The following is a 27,907-nucleotide window of genomic DNA, read 5'->3' as shown; positions in this document are numbered from 1 at the left end:
GTTTTTTTTTCCCCGTCAGACATTATTATGGCAAACGAATGCAGAAAATTACTTGTGAAGTATAATTTGGATTTACTCTGATGAAATAAAAATAAATATATAGTAGTTATGCCATGGCTGGTAAACTCTCAGGCTTTACTGGACTGTGGACGCCAGGAAAATGAAATGATAATTGTTTAAATTTTAAAAAGGCACCACATAATGCTAGAGCTACTTACAGTGATTCAGAACATGTTTTTAACCTCATCCCACAGTGTCTTTAGTGACTGAGTGTGAAATGGAATGCTGTTGGTTTTTTTAATCTGTTGTCATGCTGTCTGACTGACTTGAGTTTCTGGAATATGTGTCTTATTTACAGCACAAGTGGAACTTACTCTTTCTTCCCCTCTTCTCAGTCTTCTCTGTTGCGTTCACTAGTAAAAGCAGAAAATACTTTTCTTGCCCAGTCCACGTTTTTTCTTCTAAAAGTGGCAGGAATGGCTATATTTTTCTAAAAGTGTTTCTCGTTCTAGAGCTGTTGCGTGTTTTGTCTCTCTTGACTTGATTCCGTACTTGTGAAGTAAGCAAATTGTTCACCAGGTGATCTGTCTTAAGAAGTAAGATACAAAGCAGTATGGCCAGAACCTAAGGTTCCAAGAGTCCCGTTTCTTCTAACGGTGTTCTGTGCTTCTCAGGCGCAGTGTCAGGAAGTACGGAAAAGGAAGGAGCTGGAGCTGCAGATCCTGACGGAAGCCATCCGGAGCTGGGAGGGGGATGACATTAAGACCCTGGGCAACGTCATTTACATGTCCCAGGTCCTGATTCAGTGCGCTGGGAGCGAGGTACCGCAGTGCGCGAGCGCCATTCCCAGCACGGCTTTCTTAGGGCTCCTGTGCGTGGCCGGTTTGGGAGGCGCCTGCCTGGGGCACGGCTTCCCAGCAATTCCTTCACTTTTGTGAGCAGTGTGTCGATGGCGGCGCGTGGAAGCGCTGCCTGCGTTTCTCTTTCTGTGTCTCCTTTTAGTTTCTTGGGAATGTTTGTCCTTCGCTGTGGGGCTTTTCTTACCTATTGAAGCAAATGAGTTTTAATACATAAACAGTGCTTTTAGGTCTTTCATGTAGATTGGGTAAAGTTTATGGGGTGGGTGGAAACATTGAGTTGACGTGTTGGATTTTAGGTTAGTGCCAGGGTCTACCAGTGGACTAAATCCATCTCCGCATTTTATCCCACCCTCCTTCAGCCTGAAGGGCCCACCTGGTCACCCACTGCCCCTAAAAGCTTACAGGTTGTTTTCCTCCATTTTCTCTCAACCACAGAAAGAAGATTTTACTAATTAAGAGTTAATGGCAGAGCTAAACTCCTTAATCAAATTTTATAAACAGATGTTAACGTGAGCTACTTGTGAGTCTAAGAATTTATCATAATTTTGTTTCCATTTAATTTAGCTCATGAAATTTGGTAGAGAGAAATATCTAAACAGGAAGTATGATATAATATTTCCTAAGGCCTACTGTAAATATTCTCACAACTGTAAAATATGTGTTTTTAAAACAATTATTTGAATTTGCTCTTTTACATTAGGAAAAGAATGAACGATATCTTCTGCTCTTCCCAAATATTTTGCTAATGTTGTCTGCCAGTCCTAGGATGAGTGGTTTTATATACCAGGTAAAACACATTTTAAATTTGTATTTAATTGTTTATTGTGGATCTGAGAATCATTTCCAGGCTTGTTTTGAGTTTTGTGTTCAATACTACATGCATCTGTTTGTGGGCTGCGTGTAGTGTTGTATGTATAGTGTTACATTCAGATACGTGCACACAAGTCCTGTCTGTGCATTTCGATGTGACTGTGCAAATTAGGATACTTGTGTTAATCCAAAGCAAAAAAAGAAGGAGACTAAAATTTGTGGAGCTGCCCCCCAGGACACAGACTGCTGAGGTGCGGTGCCAGCCCGTCGCCACCAAGTCGTGTGCCGCTTCTTTCCTGGCGGCTGGTACATGGTGGGCACAGCAGCGGGCTAGCTGGAGGGGGACCCGTGGCCGAGGTGGGTCTTGGGCACACGTCGGGTGGTGTACGTGGTAGTGGACGATCGTTTAGCCTTTCTATTGTTGATCATTTTTCTGATTTTCTTTGAGAGAATATGAGAGCTGATTTAAGAAGAACACGCAAGGGGAAATGTTTTCTTTTTTGTGCGCTAATTTCAAATGTGGTATTAAGTGCTTTATGCTTTTTCTGTCTGTCTAGTAGGAGCTTCTAGCAAGGTTTACTGCCTTCTCTCTGTGTAGTTACAGAAGCTTCTGCCTTTCCCATCAGTTTTTCGAGGCCTGGCTAGTCACCAGATGCTGTTTCAACAGAAGTCGGCCTTTGTTTTCTCCGAGCTGCGTTTCTGCATATGCAGCACATTGTTTGTTTTGTCCCTGACCAGAGCTCTAGTGGGTCCTGAGTCCAGAGTGTCCGTGGCTTGTTTGTACCTGCACAGAAAGCTTTGCCACCCGAAGGGGAGTGTCATCGCACACTCCACAAGGAGCACTTTAAAATTGAGGAAGCAGCTGTACACGGGCAAGCCTAGAAAAATAATACCTCTTAATCTGTAAGCCTGCCGCTGACTGATGTCTGGCTGAGGGAGCACCTGCTCAGGTTCCCCCAAACTGGCGGCTCCCGCTTTAAGTGGCCTTGGTCCTTTTCCATCAGTGTTCTCCAGCTTCGTGCTGTACACCCAGGAGGCTGAGTCGGGGCCCTGCTTTGACCTGCAGGAGTTAAGGTTGCCGTCTGGGGCAGGCTTAGGCCCCTAGGATGTTGGCATTGACATGCCACCAGCAGAGCACTGTTCTCCCGCCCTGTGCACGGGTTCCTGGGGGCTTTCTCTCCAAGTGCTGTGACCCACAGTCCACGTACTGTCAGTATTCATTTCTGGCTCTGAGGGATGTTAAAAAGCGCTACATCCAGCAACAGTGAGCACGTCCTGTCCGCCGGGGTTGCCGCTGCGCTGAATGCAGCCCTGCAGCTCTGTTTCCTGGAGAGTTCTCGGAGCTGTTGGTCACCCCTGTGCCTTAGGACTCTTGGAAGGGCGTCTGTAGTGTCTGCATCTAACCACGGCTGTGCCGGTGCTACCCTGTCCCGCCTGCTGAGCCCCGGTGGCCCGTGGCCTGGATGATACCTGTCTCGGGAGGGGAGGGGTGGGGAGACCACCTTGTGCCCTGTGGGATGCTCGGCGTCACCCCTGGCCCCCGCCCTGTAGACATCAGGAGGCCTGTGGGCTGTGGCATTGCCGGCGCGCCCCCTGCAGGGCAGGACTCCCGCTGCCACCGCACTGAGAGTCCTGCTTCTCGGGGGCAGCTTGGCCCCAGTCCTCAGGGAGAGACTTTCCCGGAGGACTTGCTTGGCCACCGCGTTCCGTGGTGTGTTTGTTATTTGTGCTGGTCCCTTCCGGCCCATTTCCGACCCCTCTCCGTGGGCGTCCCCACTCCCCTCCCCAGGCCCTCTGTTGTCAGAGCGGATGGACTGGCTGCTCTTCTCTGCATTTTGTGCAGCGCTCAGCACAGCTCTCGACTTCCCGTCTGGTGACGACCACGCACAGCTACCGTCCAGTTCCTCTTGCTCCAATTTCCTCCTTACTTTGCTTTCAGACGTGGAACTTCCTCTGCATTTCTTTAAGGCAAATCTGTGCTTCCTTTGCATAAAGAACATCATTTAAAATAGCCACTGTAGGCTCTAGTTTTTTTATCACGATGTGTAATGTTTCTGTGTCCTGCTGTTGATGTTTAGAGTAACCCATCAGATGAAATTTTTTTTTTTCTGGTTTGCTGCCTTGTACCTTTTTGCTGGCTCATTTCTTGATTCTAGTATTACGATTTCTTGTTTGAGATAGAGGTTCATATTGTACATGCATTCGGTACAAACAAAAGAGCATTTTTGCGTTACAGAGACAGTTCCTCTGCCATTTCTAAAATCATTTAATATTTACTTTATTAATGGTATCTTCTTAAGCACTAATTGTTTTTTTTTTGGGGGGGGTCTTTTTTAGGGAAAGCTACCAACGACAGGAATGACAATCACAAAGCTTGAGGACAGTGAAAATCATAGAAATGCATTTGAAATATCAGGTGATAGGCACAGACTCTGTGGATGCCCTCTGTCCGGGTGACCAGGCAACTGGCCCTCTGTGTGCAGGCCCTTGCCGACCCTTCCAGGGGGCTGACAGGGCAGCGCTGTTGGCCCTCCTCGGGGGTGCGCGTGTGCGTGTGTGTGTGTTCCGCCTGCTCCCCGTTTCAGCTGTGTTTCTCTCTTCCAGGGAGCATGATTGAGCGGATCTTAGTGTCCTGCAGCAACCAGCAGGACCTGCACGAGTGGGTGGACCATCTGCAGAAGCAGACGAAGGTCACCTCTGCGGGAAACCCCACCATTAAGCCTCACTCTGTGCCGTCTCACACCGTAAGGGCCCCCGTCCCTCTCCCGCCTCCAGACTCTGGGGTCAGCCTTGGGTTCGGTTGCCAGCAAGTGATCGAGTGCTTTAAGCCATAGTCAGCCTCTGGGTCAGGAAAGCACAACATGTGCGTTGTGTTTCTCTGCAAGCACTTGCTCATTGCCAGTGGATGGTGAATCGCTACGTGCACGCACGCATGTGCACGCGCGCACACACACACACACACACACACACACACAGAGTTCATGGCCCCTGGCTAGGAAGCTGCGTGCGCGCGCACACACACGCGCGCGCGCGCGCGCGCACACACACACACACACACACACACACACACAGTTCATGGCCCCTGGCTAGGAAGCTGCCTTGCTCAGAGTGGGTCGTGTAACCTAAGTTGGTTTCAACCAAAAGCCTGAGAGCCACTGGTCCATAGAGGGCTTTTCTGAGCATTTTAATTGTATTTATTGTGTTTCATCAAAAAAACAAACAGTGAATACTTACGATGACAAAAAGGACCAGATTCATGTTGAAGGCGTTAAAATGTAATTTTTGACTCATTGTTTTGATTGTAAGAAATCTGTATCTTCTACTTTTAGAAAAGCTCAATAGCTCTTTAAGTTTTTAGATACTTAAAGATTTCAAGATATATCAGCACCAAAGTGTCAGTGTTTAAAACTTCTCTTTCCTGGTGTTTCATGCTTAAGATACTGGTATTGAATCATCTGATCATTCATCATCTTTACCAGATAATATTGAAGAACCAGGCAAGAACCTTCTTACAAATGACTAGGGTCTCACAGCATTTCTGGCTGGTGGGTTCTTCTTGCCATCCTTGCCAGACTGTGACGATCTTTACTGGGAGTTTTCTACCCCCTGTGGTCGCCATCCTTGGGGTTAAAGTTTTAGCTCAGGGACGGTGGCCATGGCACAGCGTGCTGGTCACAGGTGCAATGTCTTAGGCCATTTCTCAACAGTTTGGGGGTTAAAACTGCTCATTTGCTTCAGCTAATGTTTCATTTTGAATGGCTCCACCATTTATAACTTTTCCATACTTTTAAAAAATACTAAAGATGCTTAGCTTTCACGGGACTAAATTTATCCCAAGGACATATGTGCGTCCACGTGTGTGTTTATAAGGAAAAGGGAAGTGCCTTCTCGCTCAGACTGTCTGTAACAGCCTGAAACTAACCTTTATAAGGTCACATCAAGTAATACTGTGCTGTGTATCGGGACGCTGGCCGCTCTCGTTCCTGTTCTTGTCACATAGTGGCAAGGGAGTTACAGCCCCGCTGTCTGGAGGGCACTGTGCCCCACACGCAGGGTTGTCAAGTGTTGTGTGCTCTTCTTACGGAGGTTCTCTCTGGGGGTGTCTGTGTTCTCCCTGTGATTGCTGTGTCCAGCTTGAATAATACTCTAACTTTAGCATAAAGCTACCTCTCTTGACTTATACAAGCAAGGAGAAATAAAACCAAATGTTACTTATCGTGACATTGCTAGAAGGGATGTTTTGCGCAATTTTCCCCTTTTGTGAATTATTTAGTTTGAAAAAATTATTTTGTAGTGGTTGTATTAACACGTTACAGCACACACACACACCCAGGACAGGTGTGTGGTCACTGCAGAGAGTCCACTGCTTCTGTCCTTGGACACCCAGCCTCAGCTAGAGCCTGGGCTTCCCTTTAAGCCTGTTTTTCAGATACTGTTCAGTTCTTTCGAATGATGATCTCACTCAGGTTTCCAGCTCGCAGAACCACTCAGCTCTTTCTCCTGTTAAGCATACTGTATTGTTTTCAGCTAATTTGAGTTCTTTAGCTAATTTTGAATGTTATTTATTTTATTTAACATTTTCTTATTTAATTGTCAGTGTGATGGAATACTTTTGGGTTTTCTAGGAATATAAACCCCATTAATAAGGTCCTTCTGAGAAATTAGATTTATATAACTTTGTTTTGATTAAAGCTGATTTTTCTGAGAAAATGTTTTATCCCAGGGATTGGCAAAATTTTTCTAATAAAAGACAGGCAGTAAATATTGGGGGTTTTTAGGCAATATGGTCTCTGTCACAATTATAGTTTGTTTTTGTAATACAAAAGCAGCCACTGACAGGAATAGGCCTGACTGTGTCCCAGGAGCATTTTTTTTTTTTTTTTAAACAAAAACAGGGATCAGGCCCTAGTTTTGGCCACCCTTGAATCACCAGGCAGTGAGTAGTACAGCTGGGGAGGTAGTCATTACCCTTGCCATAATCACATTCTCAGTGCAGGGAATGCCCGTTCTGTCATACAGTTCTGGTATCTGTACTAAATGAAATACCTTTTTGCAAATGTGAGTCCATGGCAGTTAAAGGTGGTAGGTGGAATTTCCGGGTCTGGACCCCCAGCGCCCCGCTGCTTCCTGACCCCAGCTCAGCTGCGGCCTGCGGCCTGGAGCAGCAGCTCCCCGCTCAACCCAAGTGGCCCAGAGACTGAGCACCTGGAGAGTCCAGAGCACTGCCCACAGGCTGGGGCTGCCCAGCGGGGGCGTCTTGGTGGGCCGGGTGTGTTTGCTCAGGGCTCCCCTGACACTGAACGGTGTCTCTGCTCTCTCCCGCCCTGTGCCCCGCGCAGCTCCCCTCCCACTCGGTCACCCCGTCCAGCAAGCATGCGGACAGCAAGCCCGTGCCGCTGACGCCCGCCTACCACACGCTGCCTCACCCCTCGCACCACGGCACTCCACACACCACCATCAACTGGGGGCCCCTGGAGCCTCCGAAGACCCCCAAGCCCTGGAGCCTGAGCTGCCTGCGACCCGCACCCCCTCTCCGGCCCTCAGCTGCGCTCTGCTACAAGGAGGTGAGCCCCGACTTGACGGCTGGGCGTGTTACTTCGGCCGTTCCCTGCTTCAGTCCAGGGAGTTCAGAAACGTGGGCCATCCCGTGTGTCTGTGACATAAAGCAGATCGGCCTCTTCAGAACTGTGAAGGGTCTGCCTTTGTTCTCTTGTCACTCCTTCCTGTGGTCCCGGGAGCCCTGGGGAGACCCTTTTGGTGGGGCCCTCTCTGTGCCCGTCACGGAGGAGCTGTTTCTGTGCCCACCTGACCTCCGTTCCCTCTGCCCAGAGGCCACGGAGCTGGGAGGCTTCGCGTGGTCCCGGCCTCTCACTGAAAGAACTTTGAACTTGGTTGTGATGGGTCTCAGCTCACTGTGTGCGTGCCACTCTGCCACACCGTGTGACCCTTGTCAGGCTTGAGCTCTTGCCCGGGAACCCTGCGTCTGGTCACCTGTGTAAGGCGGGGGGAACGTTTACGGGGAAGGGCAGCGCTCCTCATGGCGTGGTCACAGCGCACCCGCTCTCCTCCACTCGGACAGTGTTTGCACGTGTCTGCTGTTCCCTCCCTGCCCTGATGAGAAAGGGAAGGGGCTCGAGAAGTAGGATCCAGGAATATCTGCCCTTGAGGAAGCTGGTGATGGTGTGAAATGATGAGTGTGAGTGGAGTTTGGTTACCATAGGCGTGACTGTGAGTGTGGCGGGCGTGGCCTGGCTGTGAGCCTGGTGTGAGCCTTTGCGTGTCCATGAGGCTGCATTTGCAGAGGCCCTGGAGCAGACACCCCCTCCGTGCTTGCTGGCAGCCCTAGGTGTTTTAAGATCTATAGAAGAGTACAGCGTAAGTTGTAGTTAATCCTTTATGTTTCTGTTAATGAATTTTGGTTTTTGTGACGTGTACCTTGCGGGTGTCCCTGTGCCCAGGTCGGAGCGTTCCTTGCCCTGGCAGCTCCTGGAAGAGTGCTGATGTCTGTGTTGCAGGCGTGTGGGCAAGCCCTGGTGATCTCATTGCTGGGGAGGGAGAGTGGGGCGGAGGAGGGAGAGGAAGGCGTGGAGGGGTGTGGCCGTGAGCACGTCCAGTGTGCTGAGCACGCAGACCGCCTGGTGGAAAGTGGTCACAGACGAAAGGCGGAACAGAGCACTGCCAAGTGGGCGCTCTGCCCGGCTTCACCTCCATTGCCCAGGACTCAGGGAAGCCACAGGACACATGCTGGCTTCACCTCTCTAGGGACTGATTTCTGCTGCACTTTCAGGAGCTTTAAAATTTTCGTTTTCACGGGGAAGATTTTGAAGAGACACCTTAAAAACTCAGGCTCCGTTCTCTCTGCTTTTCAGTCTGATCCATCCCATAGCACGAGTCATGTTCCGAGTCTTGGATTCTCATCGTAAGGTTCACCAGTGGTTTATATAACTTAAATGATGCAGAAGTCAGCCTTTCCTGACGTGAAGATTCAGTATACGCTTGACATCAAAACCTTGCCCACCGCGTTGGGCTCGGGCCTGCTCTGTCTTCCACCTTCCCCTTCGCGGGGGGTGGGGGGGTTTCGGGCGCTGTGTTGCGGGGGAGGGGTAGACCCTGAGGCGGTGAACGTAGCTCGGGGCGGTGGGAACGCGAGCGGGGCTCTGTCTTCTGCACGCCTCTGCCCTCGAGCCCGTGGGCTGCTCTTAGACCCTTTTCTTCTCCCTTGAGGCTTCAGGCGCTCTCCTGAAGGAGTTGTGTTTACTTGCCTTTATTTTAATGGTGGCCTTCGTTGCCCCTCCCTGGCTGGGTGACTGCAGCGGGGGGGCCTGCCGCAGAGTTAGCAGCGCGCAGCTCCCTGCGCAGGCCTCGGCCAGCTGGCCTTTCCAAGCCAGGCGTGGCTGTCGTCCCGGTGCCCCCGATCCAGGTGACACGAAGGTTCCTATCAGAGTCTGCGCCCTGTTGGCTGTAGCTGATGCCCAGCAGCCGGCAAAGAGCGGTCAGAGCTCGAGGGGAGCAGGCGCCCCCGCGGTGCCGGAGCGTTTGCTGCTCCACACCTTCACAGCGGCCCTCCTCGCGGACCCGCGCGAGTTCCTACCTTGGGGTCTGTCAGCCTTTCCCCCTTTGCTTCCCTAGGATCTCAGCAAGAGTCCCAAGACCATGAAAAAGCTGCTCCCCAAGCGCAAGCCCGAGCGGAAGCCTTCGGACGAGGAGTTTGCGCTGAGGAAAAGTGAGTATACCTGTGGGGACGCGGGGCTCTCGGCGCGCGGGCGGGGAGGCGCCGGGCTTTCCAGGGCCGCACGCGGGAGCCAGCGCCCAGCTGAGGGTCCCCTCTAAAGGACGTAGCTGGAGCGGGGGAGGTGCGGGTCCGCGCGACCCGCCCGGCCTCCCCTGGGTGGGCCTTCCCTGGGTGGACCTCTTTGCGGGGCCCCTCGACCCGGGGTCACCCTCCCTTGGGCGGCGGCTGCGGGTCTCCGCCGTGGGACCGACCCTGTGCTCGGAGGGCCCCCGTGCTCCGTGAGGACTCCGGAGATGCCGTGGGCGGCGTGGACGGCGCCTCCAGGCCCTCGGCCTCCCGCGTGGATGCGTGGCAAGAGCGACCCGGCACGGCAGGCGGGAGGGGCTCTGCGGGCCGCCTTTGCAGCTCCCTCCGCCCCGAGAACTGCCACGGGGCTCTGTGACTTTCCGGACCTTTGCTCCTTTTGCCCACACCCATTTGGGAGCCTTTGGGGATTCACTTCCAGAGGAAGGCTTTTAGACTGGAGCCGAGTAGCCGGCGTCACCCCGAGGAGGAGGTGGCTTGGTGCAGTGGCTGCAAGTGGGGACCCCCCCCCCCGTCCTTGGCGAGGGTCATGGTGGTCCTGGGGAAGTGGGCGCAGGGATGGCCCGGAGGCTGCTCCCGGGTGAGCTCCCTCCGCCCGGGCCACCTGACGTCCCCTGCCACAGCCCCGCTCGTCCTGCTGTCCTGCGGTTACTTGGTCACTTCCTCAGTTAGTGAGCGCACCTGCGGGACACCTGATGGAGCGGGGGAGGCCGAGCACCCCCGTGCGGAGGGTCCACCTGTGCAGAGGGTCCGGCCGGGGGTGGACACCAGTTCCTCATGTGCAGCTCTGACCCAGGCCTGGTAGGCCTTCACCCACAGCGCTTGCCGGGCGCCTTCTGTGCGCGGGCGCTGCGCTTTGCGTGCCGCGAGCGCGCTGACCCATGTCTGAAGATGGCGGCGTGCTTGCATCAGCGGGACAGGCAGCGTCACTTGTGCGGCTGCCCTCCTGTTGGCAGAGGGGAGCGGCCTGCCCTGCCTGTGGGCGTTACCTCCCAGCGTGTCCTGGAGCGAGACTAGTTAAACGTTGTTCTTGCGGAAACCCGTTAACAGCCAGTCCCAGTCAGCGGAATTTAAGTCGGCTTTTCAGCCGCCCCTCAGCTCTCTGTGCTGACGCTGACTCTTAGCAGCGAGCATGCGGCCCGCCTTGTGTGTGTCTGTATCATACGATGGCATGCAGGCTTTTTGATACAGCTTATAAATAGTTTAGTCTTCCATTCTTCCCACATTTTTTTGTTAGAGTAGTTGAGCCTTTTAAAATATATTCTAAGTAATACCTTAGAAGATGCAGAAAAGTCTAAGAAAGCAGAAAGCAGAGTTGAACCACAGGATGGTATGAGCTATGCTGGGTGCGAGGGTCTGCGCCCGGTACCAGGACCTTTAGGGGCCCTTGCTCTGCTGGCTGCACGCTCCACGCACGTGGCCTCCTGAGTGCAGAGGAAGCTGGGTCTGGAGCCCAGTTTACGGGAGAGCTCTGGAGCGTCCTAGGTTAACTCTCTAGTAGGAACTTGTGGATTGGAGGAGATGCTCACTTTAAAGCCTTTGGTAAGTAGGGTCAGATGGCCTTGCCAGGGGCTCATAGCTGTCTTCACTCCCCCCTCCCAGATGAGGATGGAGGGAACTTGTCCTTTCTGATGTCCGCATCCACACTGAGAATTCTCGGGCATTCTGATTTTTGTCAGGCTGACATGTGAAAACATGTTGTGTAGTTTTAATTTTCACTTCTTTTCTTGGTGAGAAGGAACATTTTTTTCTTTCTGACTGTTCTCTTGTGAATTGTTTGTTCCTATTTCTTGCCTTTTTTCATCTTCAGGATGGGGGATACTATCTTTCTTGTGGGTTAGTAAGACAACTTATATGTATATTTAGGATATTAGCCCTTTGCCAGATATGTTGCAGGTAAAAAAATAAAAATCCTTCTGCATATAACTGTCTTGTGAATATCAGAGAACATTTATCTGGCGAGAAAACAAAAGGAGGGATTGTTAGTTGTCACCATCGTTGGTTGAGTTGATGGTTTGTGTTTGTCCGGTGAACTGTACTTGTCACTTCTGGGCTGTGACGGGTTGTGTGTCCCTTGCAGGCACGGCTGCGCTGGAGGAGGATGCCCAGATCCTGAAGGTCATCGAGGCTTACTGCACCAGCGCCAAGACGCGGCAGACGCTCAACTCAAGTAAGTGTCGTGCGAACCCGCTGGGACTCTGGTGGTTTGTTTTGCTTTTTAGAATCACGACCTGAAGGACACAGCTGTGGGCCCTGGGCAGGCTCGTGGGCATGGTCCCCAGTGAGGGCGCTTCCGGGGCCTGGCCCAGCGTCCCTCAGTCAAGGGAAGGAATCTGAGCTGTCAGTAAAACAGCTGGTTTCTAGAGAAGGTTCCGCTGGGAGACCTGGAAGTGTAGGGCACTGCCAGAGTTTATACAGCTCTCTCGGGTTGGAAGACAGCGGGGGCTCGCTCAGCTCAGTTGTTTAAGCTGTTTGAACTACGGGTGTGGTACTGGAACTTGGCGGGGGCGCTGCTTCTTAGAGTTGTTGTCAAAAATACAAGCCTAGAGTAAGAGTTCCTTTAGCCCTCCCCAACTTTTACAAAATGATTGCACTTAAAAATTTTTTGAAGTAGACACACCAGTGATGTTGGGTAGATTTCAGTACCACTGAGTTTACCTGCATCTTATGCATAATGTCTGATGTGAAAAAAATCTTAATCTGTTGTGTGAACACTACAAAGATGGGCTCTGTTTTTTTTTGAAACTTGCCCAGCCTTTGAGAGTGGAGTGCAGGGTGGTTGCAGCAGATGTAGTCAGGATGTGGTTTGTCCAGGAGAAAAGGGGCTGAGCTTCCCTTCCCCTCCCTCCCTTTCTTTCACACTGGATGACATATATTGCTTCTGGCATGAAAACTGGTTTCTGTCAGATTTTGTCTTTTTGGTTTCCTTTCCACCTTGACTTTTGGCAAATTGCTCAACTCACTTCCTTGGCACCACTTGCAGTGTGGTGGTTCAACTCAGTGTCACGTCTGGTGTAAACCATTGATGGGGAGAAAAAGAAAAGGTGGACAGACAACCGCTTGAGCTTCTGTTAAAGATGACTACAGGTATGAGGACAGGGCCAACGGGCTTAACCCCGGCTAAATCTGCAGATGATCTAGAAACTTCTTTATGGCTAGTAGTTGACGTGTCCCACCTGTGACGTTAGGACTTTCGGTCCGTCCTCCGTCTGGTGAAGACGCCTGTTTGTAGTGACTAGTCAGCAGAGCAGGAGAGGAATGGAAGGGCCTGCAGGTGACAGAGCAGTAATTTGTCATTTACGATATTACAGTTTCCTATATTTGTTAAGAGATTGTATTTTTAGGTAATAGGCTATATGTGGCCATTGTTTTTTGGGTTTTGAATTTGAGATTTTTAAAAAATTATACATCTCCACTTCAACTATTTGAAATAAAATTTAAACCGGGCCATCTCAGGTGAACGGACCTGGTGATGTGAGTTTTGTGTGAGCTTTTGTGTGAGCTGCGTTGCCTCATCCAGGAGACGGGGCCCTGCTCTGCTGTGGCCCTGGTATGTGCAGGTCTCATCGCGTTGCCTGTGTTATGTGTTTCCACTTCTATGCAAGAAAAGCACTGGACAATACAGTGTTTTTTGTTTTTCACTGATATTATGGACTAACCACTCTGGGGCCTCAGAGGTCTTACAGTCATAGATGACCTTAAACTGAACGTTCTCAGGAACAGGTAGGATGGGGAAATGGGTCCTTTATGTTGGACAGGTAGTGTACCTAAAAATCTAGAGATGGGGTCAGGTGCATCTGACCCCAGAGCAGCTCTGTCCATATTAAATGCATAGTAAGAATAGTTGGGACGATATATCTCACCTAAAGCTCAGTTCTGTTCAGTATACGTTTGGATGCCAAGAAGCCTTCACCATCCAGACATCTTTAGTGTTGATTTCCTCCCCAAGGACCATAGGGATGTAGTCGAAGAAAAGGAGCTGAGCCCACTGCTTCCTTTTGTTTTGGTTTGGGAATGGGTTTAACTTTGCCCAGAGCAGGAACAGGACGGAGCCCGTGGCTGCTGTGCTGAGCCATCCCTGGTTCCCATCAAGCGTGTGTGTCCTCCGGCCCCTCCGCGGGCCCGTTCCAGCCTGCGCGTCCCACTCGCGGCCGCCTGGCCAGCATCACTGCTCACGTCGCCAGCCACTCATGGGCTCACTCCTCTTCTCCCATTTTGTGCCCACTTCCTTCTGCCGTCCTGCTTTTGACACAGGGGCATTCCCTGTTCACGTCTCCCTTCATGGCAGCAGGAGGGTCTGCGTCCGGGTTGATGGCGTTTGAGCAGACGTGTCTCCCCGCCATGTCCATTCCCCTGGCTGAGTGGGGGTGAGCACCCTGGGGTGGCGGGAAAGGGGAGCGAGGGGGAAGGGGCCTGTGTAACCCTGTTCTCCGCCTGAAGTTTTCTCAGTCACTACAGTGTGACAAGGTAAGTTTTGACCCCCATTGTTCAGATGGTGATTTAGAGTCTGGTGAAGAGATAGCTGAAGAAGTCCACCAGAAATCCTTGGAAAGTATTTTGCATTCAGTATATCCGCATTAAACACATGAACGGTTCCCTTCACAAGTGTCCCAAGTGAGACTGTTTGTTAATCGAATGTGTAGCAGAATTGGTTACTTGTTAGATGTCTTTAGAATTTGCTTGTGAACATGGGCTTAATCTGTAAAAGATTTCGTAAGTGAGGGCTTAATAGCAGTAGCTTTTAAAAGGAACAGTTTGGAAACAGACTCGTGAGCTAGGTTTGTTTAAATAATAGTTGGTCTAGTTTTAGTCTAAGGGTTGTGCTAATTAATAAGTTCGTAACTAGAACCCAGCCATAGATAAGGAGAAATGAACGTTGTTGCCGTTTTTTAACAGTATTTTCTCTTTCCCTTCTCTTCCCATCACCTTTTGCTTTTGTTTCCATGTTTTCGGTTGTGGCTCTTCCTGCCGTCCTCCTGCTCACCCACCTCTGCCTGTCCCCCTCCCCCTGTCGTCCCACTCCCACCCCGCCCCGTCTTAGCATGGCAAGGCACTGACCTGATGCATAATCACGTCTTGGCTGATGACGACCAGTCAAGTCTAGACTCCCTGGGTCGTCGCAGCAGCCTTTCTCGTTTGGAGCCTTCAGACCTCTCGGAAGACTCTGACTATGACAGTATATGGACAGCCCATAGTTACAGGATGGGTTCTACATCTCGTAAGAGCTGTTGCTCATATATCTCTCACCAGAACTAATGCACTTCTGAGCTTATCTTAACAATGCTTGTTGTACCGCAGCCTGCTTTTCTTAGATGTTTTCTTGCTGTTTCTTGTCTCTTTTATGTGATATTTTAACAACTTTTGAGAGCGTTTCTGATATTTCCCATTGTACTTTGTGGCGGTTTAATTGCCATTTGGAGCATCCACTCAAGTTACTGACTGTTGAAGGAGACGGTGCCCACACAGCCTGCACCCGAGGGTCCTTTCTCAGCGGGCAGTGGTGGCTTTACGTCTCCAGATGGTTTGGTTTTTTATTCTCAGTGTAGCAACTGTCTCATTTCTTTTTAGATACAGCCGTACGAACGCTTTTGTATTTTATACTGAAACCACGCAGGTTTGTGGTCTAAGTGCCAGCGACACGGAGGAGACCCTGGCCTTCCGTACAGGGATGTAATTTTGTGTGTGTACTGGACGCGGCGACCCAGTAGCTGTGGAGAGATAAGAAGACGACCCGTGCCCCGAGAGCGCCGAGTCCAGATCAGACGGCCGAGTGCCGGGCTGCCCCAGGGCCCTGGGCGCCGCGAGGAGCCTCTGTCGGCGTGGCGGCGCGTGGGGGCCCGGCCGGGCGGGAGCGCTAGTGGCGAGTCCGCACGCCACAGGCGGCCGGCTCCGCAGCCCCGCTTCTCCGCGGGCCGGGCCCCTACGCGCCGCCACGCCAGACTTCCCTTAGTTGGAGGAGTTTCTCTTGAGAGGCACGTGGCGAGCCTGTGCCACCGCAGCAAAGGGTTAAAGCCCAGCCCCCTAGCGCGTGGGTCAGGCTGTGTCCGGCCGGTCGGTGTGCCGACCCAAGCAGGCGGTGCTCCCGGCATCCACGTCCGAGCCCACTGCCCGTGACGGGCGCATGGCTTCTTTTCAGCAAGAGCTGCCGTGAGACTCCCCTGACGGCCCCCAGTGGAACGTCACCCTCACTCTTGATCGTAACGGGGTTATGAGTCGCCCGAAAACCTGCTGAGTTGCCACGTAACTCACTTGCAAGAACGTCTCAGATTTGGAGGGACCCCCCCCGCTTCCCTGGGATTCGTTGTAAGGAGACCTCACTGCCCTCCCTCAGACCGATTTCTGCTTCAGAAAGAACTGAATGCGCCCTGTTGCATTCGGTGGCAGCACTCAGTCCACACCCGGTCCACACTGGAGAGGAGAGCGGGGTCCCTCCCGCGCACGCCTGGCTTGGTGTTCAAGTGGGACCGGAGGTGGTGTGTTAAGGACTCCTTGAAACCAGTTTCAGAAAACGAGATGCCGTAATAAGTGGGAGGAACATTTTCTCCTCCCTTCAGGGTGGCCGGGACCCTCTGCTCCCGCCACACCTCCCCCGCCAAAACCATGTGTTCGGTGTTCTGACCTTGTCTGCACAGAGCGGCTCTGCTGTGCTCCGCCCTGTGTCGGGGGGCTGGTCCCACTGCTCACAGCCCGAGGTGCCCTCCATCCTTCCCGGCAGGAGGCCCCCCCCATTGTTTAGGGAGCCGGCACCCTCAGAACTGCGTGCAGGGAGGTGGTTAGGAAAACCAGGAAATCCAAACGTCTGTCTGTTGTTCCCAGGTAGCTACTCAACTACTTATGCCATCTGGAGGTTTCAAATTTTTGTATCAATTAGTATGAATAAGAAAGTTGAGGAGCAATCTTTTAATATTCGTCGGAGCCCAGTATTCACCCGTGGTAGAGACGGGCTTATATACATACGTTCATAGCAAATGGGATTGTGGGAGAAATAGGATAACTCCAAGGTTCACATACTTAATATCATGCAGTGAATTTAGAAGCGTTTTGTTTTACTTTATATCACATCAAGTAATACATTGCAGCTTTTCTGATACTCACAGTAGAGGGTCTTTTGTTTGCTTGGAGACTGTGATAACGTGTGTTGGCTTACACGCCTCGACCATGCCTTAGTGAGTCTGGGTTGTCGTGTCATGTGCTGTGTGCACCACAGCTGCTGCACTTGGGTTTCTCTTTAACACCAAGTGTCATTTGGGTTGTCCTGATGAGACATTTTCGTTGATATTCTGTACACCAAAGTTTTGACATTTTCTCATCATTCCTTTTTGTGCCAGTTAAAGCCATTTTGACGATGATTTTTTTGTTGATGCTAAGATCACTGCAGAATAACAACCTGGCTATTTGTTTGTTTGGATTTGTTCTGATGTCTGGCACCATTAGCTCTTGTGACCTGGTTGGAAGTATTAGTGCCACTGGCTTGAAAACAGTTCTCATGTGGCAGTAGTGATGTGGCATCCCAAGGCCAGTGTTTCTACTTTTGTGGAACTTTAGTCATGCTGAAATAGTACCTTACATTTATGCAATTCTGTAATATCTATGTGTACAGTTAGTATTATAACGAAAGGGTGAAGAATCTGAACTAGAAGGTAGGTTTAAGCCATTACCAGGCGCTTTTGCAAATGGCCTAAACGGTGTTCCCATTGAATTGACACTTGCCACAAGTATATAAGCTATATTAATTATGTGTTTTGCATAAAATTGCAAAAACACAGTGATTTGTATATAGTGGTATAAGACCTTGAAAAAAATCTATATATTGTGCTTTTTTATTTGTGAACGGGAAAGCCATTTTCACTGGGTGACTGCCGTTTGAGACTCAGTGGGATGTATACCTGAACGTTGCATTGTACTGTACAGTATGCATATTGTTTGTGGTTGCATATGGCAATGAAGTGTTTGTTTTATATATATAAAAAAGACATCTGTTATGTACAGTTGAAATAAATTCTGCATTTGCTAGCCTGTGGCCTTTAGTATTTGTTACGTGGGGCGGAGGGCGTAGCAGAGTTTGCAGCTTGACGCTTGCTGTTTGAATGTAGCCTCTTCCGCAGGGAGGCCGGGCAGTAGAACACCTCTTATCTGCCTTGATAGCAAAGCTTGCACCTTCTTAGGTTAAGTGTGTTCTGGACGATGCAAGGTGACTCTTTGTATATTTTTATTTCATCTGTTCTCCTCGAATTTTTTTTAAAACAAGTTTTCAATCACTGGGATGTTTGTTTTCAGAAAGAAGAGTTCTCTCTTTTTTGATAGGGGTGGGGATGTGTGCATAAACGGAAAAAAGCCCCGACTTGAATGTTTCTTACCGAGACTGAGATCAGTTTTTAATCTTTGTTTGGTAAAGTGCATGTCCAGCTGACTAGGAAAAGCAGAATGAAAGGAAAACAAGTACCTGTGGCAGGTATGGGGCCAGGACAAGGTGCAAACGATAAACAAATTCACATCCCTCTCTAAAGAGGGTCCTCGTGTTTTTGTTTTTTAAGAAAAACGAATTAGAAGCTTATCATAGCCATAAATAACAAAGTGGCCTTTCGGAGAGATTTTACTCAGTAGACTTTTTTTTAAATGTAACATTTTGTTTCATTCTGAAAGTTACTTCAGTTTCTGTTGAGTATAAGTAGATGCAGATTTCAGAAAGATTACGAATTTAAGAAGTCATGGGAATTTTGCTACAAATGTGCTGGACCGCTGGCTAGATAAGCAGATGTTCTCTCCTGACAAACCTACCCTGTTTTTAGGCTCTCAGTGCAGGCCAACCCCCTCGCAGGGGCAGACGCACCACATGCGCCCTGGGTTTGAGAGCCGCAGGCCCTCTGATGAGGCACCAGGTGGCAGTCTGACCACCACAATGGCACCTTGGGTTGAGGCCCTTGCTGCCTGGGCAGGTCCTCTGTCCAGGAGGTGGGAGTGCTGCATGCATCTGTGTTTCTCAACCTAAGGTCCACAGTTCTCTGGCGACCTGTGACTGTTTTAGAGGACAGGGTTCTGACCGTGTCTCCAGCTTCTGGATCACACATCTGAGTGAGTTCATGGCCCCCAGCACCTGCTCCGTCTCCAGCTGAGGGCACAGAGCGGCCCCTTCTGGTGGCAGTGCAGAACTGCCGCATCCCTGTCAGCGGGCGCTGGCGGCTGGATTGGCGCTAATGATTATTATTTCATTGTATTCATCCCCATCCTGAACAACAACAAAGCCACCCAGCACTCGTGTGTGTGTGTGTGTGTGTGTGTGTATTCATAGACACAGGCGGGATTATAGGCCAGTCCAGCACTCCTCAAACTGTTAACCAGAAAACTGCAAAATGTTAATATTGATGATGGGGGGGGGGGAGTTCAGCACTCAGACAAGCTTAGGAAATGCTGAATTCAAGTTAAATGGGTATTTTTCCTGAAAACCTTCAGCATGCTAAGTGTGCACTGTGAATGTCCAGGAGGTGGCTACAGCACTCAGAATGTCCCAGTTACGTGTTGCAGAATCCCAGTTATCTCTTGGAAGCACAAAACTTCGTGTTTAGTACAGAGTTTGGGAAACACAGATCTTGAGTGTGTTGGAACATCCGTGAACACACTCATCTGTGTCTCGGCCCCTTTTAGAGGATTTTAAGTAAAGTGAGAGAGCAGTGTCTGGTAGTTCTGCTGTTAAATGGTTTTTCCAACCTAACCAATTCAGAGAAAAGGTGCTGTGGTACCTTTAAAAATACTAAAATGATCTTTGAGAGAGCTTGTTAAATCTATCTACTCTCTAGAACTTTGTTCTTATAGAAATAGTCAACTTATTTATAAACCTGGCTGGAGAATATTCCTTTGTTGTTTTACTGAAAGACTATCAATTTTTTTCTGTTTTACAAAACTATGTTATGTTGAAACTAGGAGGCCCATGGATTTCTGTTCAGGCTGATAAATAATCTTCCTTTACCAGCCTCCTGGCTCACCATCAGATCCATAAATGACATTTTCCACCGTGGCACGTTTCAGGAACCCAGCAGTTAGTACATCCTGTCTATAACGTAACATTCTCATACTTACATTTGTCGCCTCCTTGTGTGCTTTAAGTGTATTGGCAAAAATAAGAACAACATCTGTCTTGCTTGGGCAGTTCTTGAACCAGTTCCCACACGTTTAATAAGTTCCCCTGATTCAGTCACATCGCATAGTGGAGTGTAAGGCTTTTATATTTACGAACTCATCTGGTAAAACATATCTATGAGATGCAACTTTTAAATTAACCCCCAGAACAGCTCTGCAGAGGTGTTTGTTTTGTTGTTCTCTCTTACGGGTGGTGGAATCGAGGCTCCGCGGATCGGTGACAGGCCCGAGTTTATCGAGACCCGCGGACCCGTGAGAGTGAGTCCCTGCAGCCCCGGGCCCTGCACGACAGCCCGCTGTGCTCCGACCCGCGCTTCACAGGGCGGACGTCCCTCGTGATTCTATTTTATGTGTTATTTGAAGAATTTACTGCTGCAAACACGTAATGTAAATAGGTTGCCTAGGAAGCTAGAAGATGCAGAAGTAATTGAAATACATGGAATTTAGTCTTCCCTAAAGCACTGTTACATTTCCAGCCTGTTGTCTCATTAGCTAGTTCACGGGAAGAAATGTTGTGTTAGAAACCGAACGTGACAGATACACCACGGGTAGCTCTTGATCTGGCGGTAACACAGCAACGTCTGGGTGCAAAGCAGGTAACAGCGGGAACCCTCAGGCGCTAAGTGGTCTGATGTCACCTGCCTGCTTCTCTTTACAGGGAAAACTAAGTGGGCCCCTTCACTGTCCGTCCGTGTGGTACACACCTCTGAATCTTTAGGAATCCTTGTCTGTTTTTAAGGAAAATAACCCGAGTTCACGTTTCCTGATAAAAACACGGGTAGCATTTGCGTTTGTGTGGGAAGCGCAGGAATTTCTCGACCTTCAGAATTCGTCACCTGGCAGCGTCCCTGTGCTTTTCCTCCGTCGTGTGTTTCACGTGCGCGTTTCCTTCTCAAGCAGCACGTTCCCACACGGCCCAGACGTCCCAGGAGCACTTCCCGTTTACTGAGAAAGGCCTGGGAGACGCCGTGCCCACAGCCCCGCACGGAGGCCCCGGAGCAGCCCACGGCTGTCAGCGTGACGAAGCCTTTCATGGTGTGTCCCTTCGTGGGCCCATGTCGCCTTCTGTCTGAGAAGTCACCCCCTGGCCGCGCAGGTCACTGTGCTGGGTGGGGTGTGAGCCGGGCACCACCCTTCCCTCGACAGCCAGAGCTGCAGCTACTGGGGGCCCGCACCTCGGTGTGAACACGAAGGCACTAGCGGAGGGTCGTCTTTGAAATAGTAATCGACAGACTTAAGTACAGATGTGCTCCGATACGCCAGCTCGTTACGGCTTGTGACAGAATTCTAAGTACTGCCTATGATTATAATACGGAAGTTCTGCTCAGGACGCATAAAGCCCTTCCTTTACTGGTGTGAGGTACCTATTTATCTGTCTAGAAGTTCGTACTGTGTAACGTGGAATTGTCCTTGCCCACCCAGAGCTGAAGTTTCCTCTGCCTGAGACAGCAAAGGAGAAGGAGGTCGGCGTCCAAGCAGCCTTCCCAGCCTGTGGGGCGGGGGTGGAGCCGGGCCCTGCAGACGCAGGGGGCATGTGGGAAGGCTCCCGGGGCAGGTAGACGGCGGTCCTCCTCTCCATGTCATGAGCTGCCCTGGGGGTGACGGACGTGCTCTCTGGATGTCAGGAGCATCGAATGAGTCTCTTGTCATCAGGCTTTGACAGTAACCACCAGCCCTGTTCTGTTCAGAGGAGTAAAAGCTTACAGTAAAACGCTGGTGAAACCATTAAGTCCTGTCCTGAAAACGTGTGTTATACGCAATGTCCCCACGACGTGAGGATGCACAAGTGCCGTCTTACAGTGTGACAGACCTCTGGGAGGGCAAACTAAGGGTAAAGCAGGAAAGAAACAAGACCAAGCAAGCCGAGCCGCCGTCTCCGTGATAATGAGCATGTATCCGACGTCACGCGTATTTTAACGGAGAGAAGCTGCGTTTATCACAACACCAGTCGCAGTGGGTCTGTGGTGGGTTCTGTCCTTCCTCGAATGTGCATCTGATGTAATTTTACAAAAATATAAGTGATATATGTTAGTGCTGTATAGTATAACGTTTTAAAAAGTTTATTTTCTTCCTTGCACCCTTAAATAAGATTGGATTCTCGTTTTTCACCTTTTATAACATTTGGGTTTCCCAGTAATTTCTGAAGTACTTACTTTGCAGTAAATGTTTATCAGGCCTTTGTGCTGGATCTTGGTTAAATGACGTAAACATTCCTCTGATATTGTAAACAGTTTACTTCCTTCCTTTTGGAAAAACGTTTATATGCCAGGGAATGTAAATAAAGTTTTCGTAAGAGAACCAAGTAATAAAATGCACTTTTCTTAACCACGTGCTGTAACATTGTTAGCCGTTGCTGGGGAGTTAGTTACGTGTCATAAGGGCCAGTTCATTGACTTGATAAACAGTTGGTACATGTCTCCTGCATGATCCGATGGGTCTTTGTAAAATTCCTGGAATAAAATGGCACAAAATTTGGTTGATACGAATATCCCTAAAGAGTTCGAATATTTCCTCCAGAATATCCCGGGCAAGACGGTCAGAACCTTCTGTTGAAGGTTTCAGGGTTTAAAAGATCCATGGTCCAGATTAAGAAACTGAAGCTTAATAGATTGCCAAAAAAGCCAATGTTTCCTTTCCTCTGTCATGCTTTAGGCATGAAGAAGGCTGGGTCCAGTACACAGAGGTAGAGGGAGCTTTTAAAAGTTGCCCGTCCCTGTTTTACCTAGAAAATATATTTTTTAACATACTGGAATTAACACCTGGAATTTAATATTAATAATTAAGTAGTGTTGTGTAGTCAAGTTCTCCTTTTAGTTCTGCCATGGTATTTACCTGAGGGTGTTTTGTTTTGTTTTAAATGATGATAGGTTCACGCAAAGAATCTGCGCCACAAGTTTTGCTTCCAGAAGAAGAGAAAATTATAGTTGAAGAAACTAAAAGTAACGGTCAGACAGTGATAGAAGAAAAGTAAGCTGTATCCCAGTGCTTTAAAGCGGGCGGGGGAAGGGGGTTGTCGGGGGAGGGGTGGCACCGGCTTCAGGATGGTTCCAGGAGGGCCGGGGTGTGGACTTCCTGGCTGGGGTCAGCGCCCCTGTGCGCAGAAGTGGGCCTCCCCGGACCTAGGGCCTGGGCGTGCAGGGCAGGTGGGCAGCATGTGCGTCCGGGGAGGCTCCGGGCGTCCCCTCTGACCCGGTCCTTGTTCAGGGCGCCTTCTCTTCTGCCTAGGAGTCTCGTCGACACCGTGTATGCACTAAAGGATGAAGTCCAGGAGTTACGACAGGTGGGTCGTCGTCCGTCATTAATCTTCCTTTTCACGGGGGAAGAGAGGGAAACACGGCGTTAGAAGTGAATCCAGCTGTCCGTAAGCGCAGTAATGCGGAAGAGAGAGCCTGACTCTCAGTATTCAGATTTCAGAAGCAGGACAACAGCTGGTCGTCTGTAAATGGGATAGACCAGGAAGTGAATCTTCAAAGTGGCTTTCTTTTCACTGCACTGTTTTTGACATAAGCCATCCCAGATTCTGCTGGAATAATCAGGCAAGAGATCTAAAATTCCATCCAGTTAAACAGTTTGATAGGTCCCCGCTGTGACCGTTCGCTTCCACCTTCTGGTGCAACAGACACATGGTCCTTGTTCCTGAGAAGCCACATGAGCAAGTCAGTTAACTCGGCTGACTAGCCAAGCGTACTGCGTGTGTGTGTGCGTTACTTGTTTGTATCAGTGGCTTTGGTGTCCGAGGAGGGGAGGCCGAGGAGAAGCCTGAGGACGGCGTGGCCTGGGCTGGGCAGAGGGCGGGCGCGCCAGCCATGTGCTCAGAGCTGCCCTTGGCCGTCCACGTACTTTCTCGTCCCCGTTCGGGGGCTTCCTGGTTCTCAGCAGCGGCATACGTCTGTGTGTGCGGGGGGTGACGGGTCCTAACTCACTCACTCTCTGTCGCCCCCCTTCTTATCGAACTCTGTAGATGGGTCATCGCAGATGTGGAAGGAAGTAGGAGGGACACGAGGTGTGCCTTCTGTTATTTTCAGCCGCTCACTTACTCTGTTGTTCACAGTTACAAGTGGGGGCCCTAGGCCTGCTCCGTCTGTGATTTGTCTTGGTGCCCAGGAGCAGCTCTGCATCCGTCAGACACTGGGGGGTCCTGGTCACCGCACCCCTGGCCGCGGCGCAGGGCGGTCCCAGCCCAGGATTTCTTCCAGTGAGGCCCCAAGTCTCCTGGGGGAGGGGGTCCGCTTCAGCACCGAAGGCGGTTAATACCCGCTGGTCTGCTTCACTTACAGGATAACAAGAAGATGAAGAAGTCTCTGGAGGAGGAGCAGAGAGCCCGCAAAGACCTGGAAAAGCTGGTGAGGAAGGTTCTAAAGAACATGAACGACCCCGCTTGGGACGAGACCAACCTCTAAGGAACGTTCTCGAAGACCGGTTACGAGACCAAGCTGGAGCCCCGTGACCACACCCGAGGGACTCTCAGGACCACAGAGCAGGGCTGCACGGGAGTCTCTTGCCTCCTGTGCGTAGAAAAGCTGCAGCTGATCACGGCCGTGGCGTTCCTGAAGAACCAGTGTGAGGTGCAGACGCCGAGGCCAGACTGCGCTGCCTTCCTCTCAACATCTCAGTACCTCATTCTGCAATAAGTGCAGTGACTGCGTCTGGTCTTTCAGGCTTTGATTGAATATATATAAATGTTATATATACGTTGCCTGTAAATGCTCCCTTTTGAATGCGTATCCGTGGTTGCTGTGTCGGGGCTCATGCCTGTGCTGCAGTCTCCCTCCACTAACCTCTCGGGTTCCGTGCACTGGGACGCGTGCTCACGCACTCGTGGAAAGCAGAGTCTGGAGAGCGCACAGGTGTTTCTGGGAGATGCCTGCTCTGTTCTCCGCCACCGCAGTGCTCCGAAGACACCTCCCACTGCAGTCTGCCTAAACAACTCACCTTGTTCGTACCTGCAGAGACACCTTCATCCCGCTGGAGAGTCTCCTGGTAAAGCAGTACCGCAGTCGCTGGCGTGCGGCACTCTGGCTGAACTCGGGGGTCTGGGCCTCAGCCCCGAACCCGAGGAATCGCGTCTGCTGCCACTGTGTCCAGCGACAGTGTGCACGCGTCCGCTTCTTGTGAACACCTGAGCGTCGGAGGGTATCCAGCCCGCTGGGGGGGACTGACGTGTAGGCTGGTTTCATAACTTGGCCAGGTGCACTGTTTTGTCCTCCCCCCGAGAGAGCAAGCTCACTAGAGCCTGTAAATAAAGTGTGTTATTTATTACACGTCGCCGCAGCCCGCGAGGGTGAGCTGTCCTGCGGGTGGGGTTTGTGTGAGGCCGGTCTAACCCCGAGACCTGCTCTCCCGTTGGGTGCAGCAGGCAGGCCTTCTGTGCTCGCCGGAAAGGCAGTGTTGCCACTGTTTCAGCAAGAATGAAGCAATATACACCTGAGATTCCCCTAAGGGGTGGGAGCTGAAACGTGCCCCTCCCCCGTCCCACCTCCACCCCGGTGTCCAGACAGCAGGGGACACAGAGGAGGAAGCCTGTCCTCTCCATAGCCCCGGCCTCGGGTCCAGCTGATTCCTGTGCTCTGCCCCCTGCTCTTATGAAGAGGCCGTTTTTAAAGTGAGATAATCTTTTACTACAGAGAACAAGTGTCGTGTCTTTAAAAACCAGAATCCCAGCACCTTGCGTCGGAGACAGAAATGCCCACATAGCGCCAGATGTGACTCTGTGAGCTGTGCCCTTCCACTGCATCGGACCGTCCGATGTCCCCGAGCTGGGCGGCTCGGGCCTCGTGGCCCCCATGGTCCTCGGCCCACGGCCTTACTCTCAGGCTCCCCGGCTCGGCCGTTACCTGCTCAGCGGGTGTGCCTGGGGCCCGACTTGAACTGCCCACACTCGACCTTGTTACGAGAACTGCCAACTTCCTGTACTTAGCATTGTGTTCATTAGTGCTAGGGCCAGAAAAGATTGTCTCTAGGGTTTTTTGGTAAGCCCTGTTTTTACAGTAGTATCTTTCGATGATGCGTAAGACATTGCAGTGGGAAGCAGTCCAGTTCGAGCGTACTGAAGTTTGCTGTCTCGAGCAAATTCTAACTCAGGAACCATTCATCACCTGGTCTCTCCAGCACTTTGTGGCGGCAGTGTTGCCGCCAGCGTCCTGGGCCGGGGCTCTTGCAGAGCCTGCCTTACCTATTGGTTTTAGCACCCCTTCTCCTGAAGGGGTGACTGGTGACATGCTTGTGTAATGCGTTACCTTTTCTTCTCGTAGATCCAAGGTTTGACTAAGCTTTTGAGGGAGCAGAGAGGATGCGTCTGAGCAGCTCTTTCTGAAAACCTGTCCTGTCGTAAATGGACTGCACCCGTTTCTCCGTGTGACCTTCTGAGGGGCTGGGGGGTGGATGGGGACGTCAGGAAGGGGCCACCTGCCTGCCGGAGTCACCTCTGCTCCCACCTTTTGTGGATGAGGAGACGAAGCCATTGCCTCGCCTGGGACGGGAAGCGCTTGGAGGCGTGCGCGGCCCTGGGACGCGCTCTGCGGTGGGATGCTGCGGCCCACGTGCGCCTCCGCTGTGGACTCCCGATGACCCCCCCACGCCCTGCCCTCGTTGCTCGGACACGCGGAGTCCCCATTCACAGCTGTGGGGACACTTCGCGAAATGCCACAGGCGGTGTCCTGGCCTTGACTACTCATGCTACATTGTTGTAATTATTAAACTATTTTTCTTATGTTACAGACATGTCACTTTATCTGTGATGTGTTTTTTTCGTGTGTGTGTTACCTTTACACTTTCTTTTGATTTTTTTTTTATATCTTAAAATTCTGGTTTGAATTTCTGACACTGGAAAATACCACATTTGCCTTTAAAATCTAGGGTTTGGGAACACTGGAAGATAAATAAAAATAGAAAACAAAGTTTGGGGGCAGGAAGTGGAAGGAAAGGCTGCCAGGTGCGGCTTGCACTTCGCCTGCCGTCCGTGGACTGCCGGCTCCTGTCCCGGGAGCTCCCAGCAAACCGAGCGAGGGGCTCGAAGGCTGAGCACCGCTTTCTGGGTTCTGTGGGTCCTCCTAGGAGTGTCGCGTGGCAAACGAAGTGTCCTCTGTGAGGCAGCCTTGCCCTTCTCCCACACGCCACCCGGTTTAAGGAGGCCAGAAACCTGTGTTCAGGGGAGAAGCCAGGCGGGCGAGGCGGGGCAGAGGGTTCCCGGCGCGCCTCCTTCCCCAGCGCTTCCACCCTCGACCTGAGGACGGAGCCGGTGGCACGGTTGTCACAGTCACCGTGGCTTAAGGGAACGTTCGGGTAACTTGGGAGCCAGGGTTTGTCACGTTTCGGTCGGATCTCAGGGAGACGAGCGGTGGACGCGTGTCTTGGCAGACAACCCAGTCTGTCTGTCCCTGTGTGTGCGTGGTCCTCAGGGTCCTCTGGTCAGGCCCCGGCCCTCCAGACGGCTGGCCTGCAGGGTGGCGAGGGCAGACCGCAGGTCCCTGCAGCTGCGAGCTGGCGCCGCCCCCTGAGGGCCCGCAGCCCTGTGACGGGGGCCTAGAAACCTCCTCTGCGTTCTAACGTTTCCATAGAACTGGCCAAGTTCCTAGGGGGAGTGTTAGACGTGATGTCCTTCCCAGCTTTACGGTTCCAGTTCCTCAGGAAGGGGAGGGAGGGAGGTTTAAATGCGGCCTGAAATGTCCTGACATGTTCACGTCGACGCCACGGGCTCCACGATGAACTCGCCAACCGCTGGGGTGGGGGAGCCGGTGGCGGCTCCCCCACCCGCCCCCGTGATGCTCGTTTTGTCCAGTCTATCCGTCACCGAATTTCTCCTTTATCTGGCAGTAGTTAGAAAGCAAGTGAACTCAGCCCGTAGTCTGCCGTCCCCACCCTGCAAGGTTCCTCTCCAGCAGAGGTTCCCAGGGCGCGGTGGATGGGACTGCCCCCCGCCCTGCTCCCCGGGGCCCAGGGAGCCACCGCGCTGGCTGGGGGAGGACGGAGGGCAGGGCAGCGGGCACGCGGGCTGCTGGCCTTCCATCCCGGGAGGAGCCGCGCCAGCCCGCCAGCCTCCCGGTCCTGGACGAGGCCCTTCGCCTGGCCGCTGCTGCTCGCGTGGCGTGACTTTATTGCGGAAAATTGAAGTCCGTGTAGAAGTAACAGGTGACCATTACTCCCCAAGATTCAGGTGTGTGGCCACCACCCGCCGCTCCGCGGGTCACACGCCAGCAGTTTGCCGAGTGCTTCCTGTGAAGGGGCTGCACGTTACATCACTGTAGGGTGGTCCTCTCTCATTTCTGGGTTGGAAGGTGCCAGGAGTTTC

At 51.4% G+C, this 27,907-nt stretch overlaps 1 protein-coding gene across 12 annotated transcripts in view; it reads left to right on the top strand.

Moving 5' to 3' along the window:
- Positions 1 to 27,907, top strand: part of ARHGEF7 (Rho guanine nucleotide exchange factor 7) — a 168,541-nt gene that overhangs the window by 100,338 nt on the left and 40,296 nt on the right. For 6 of the 12 annotated variants that reach the window (XM_033435029.2, XM_033435028.2, XM_033435038.2 and 3 more), the window contains 11 exons: positions 675 to 821; positions 1,561 to 1,647; positions 4,008 to 4,086; positions 4,275 to 4,414; positions 7,010 to 7,234; positions 9,300 to 9,393; positions 11,567 to 11,656; positions 14,528 to 14,704; positions 22,488 to 22,587; positions 22,846 to 22,900; positions 23,898 to 26,338. In XM_033435029.2, coding sequence (XP_033290920.1) covers positions 675 to 821; positions 1,561 to 1,647; positions 4,008 to 4,086; positions 4,275 to 4,414; positions 7,010 to 7,234; positions 9,300 to 9,393; positions 11,567 to 11,656; positions 14,528 to 14,704; positions 22,488 to 22,587; positions 22,846 to 22,900; positions 23,898 to 24,020 — 1,317 coding nt within the window. In that variant the 3' untranslated portion in view covers positions 24,021 to 26,338. The other 6 variants (XM_033435030.2, XM_033435035.2, XR_004485231.2 and 3 more) reach the window with 5 other exon arrangements.

The sequence above is a fragment of the Orcinus orca genome, chromosome 18 (genome assembly GCF_937001465.1).
Source record: "Orcinus orca chromosome 18, mOrcOrc1.1, whole genome shotgun sequence".
Classification (NCBI taxonomy): Eukaryota; Metazoa; Chordata; class Mammalia; order Artiodactyla; family Delphinidae; genus Orcinus; species Orcinus orca.
The sequence above is the reverse complement of the archived record's forward strand: the minus strand, read 5'-3'. Positions and strand labels throughout refer to the sequence as shown.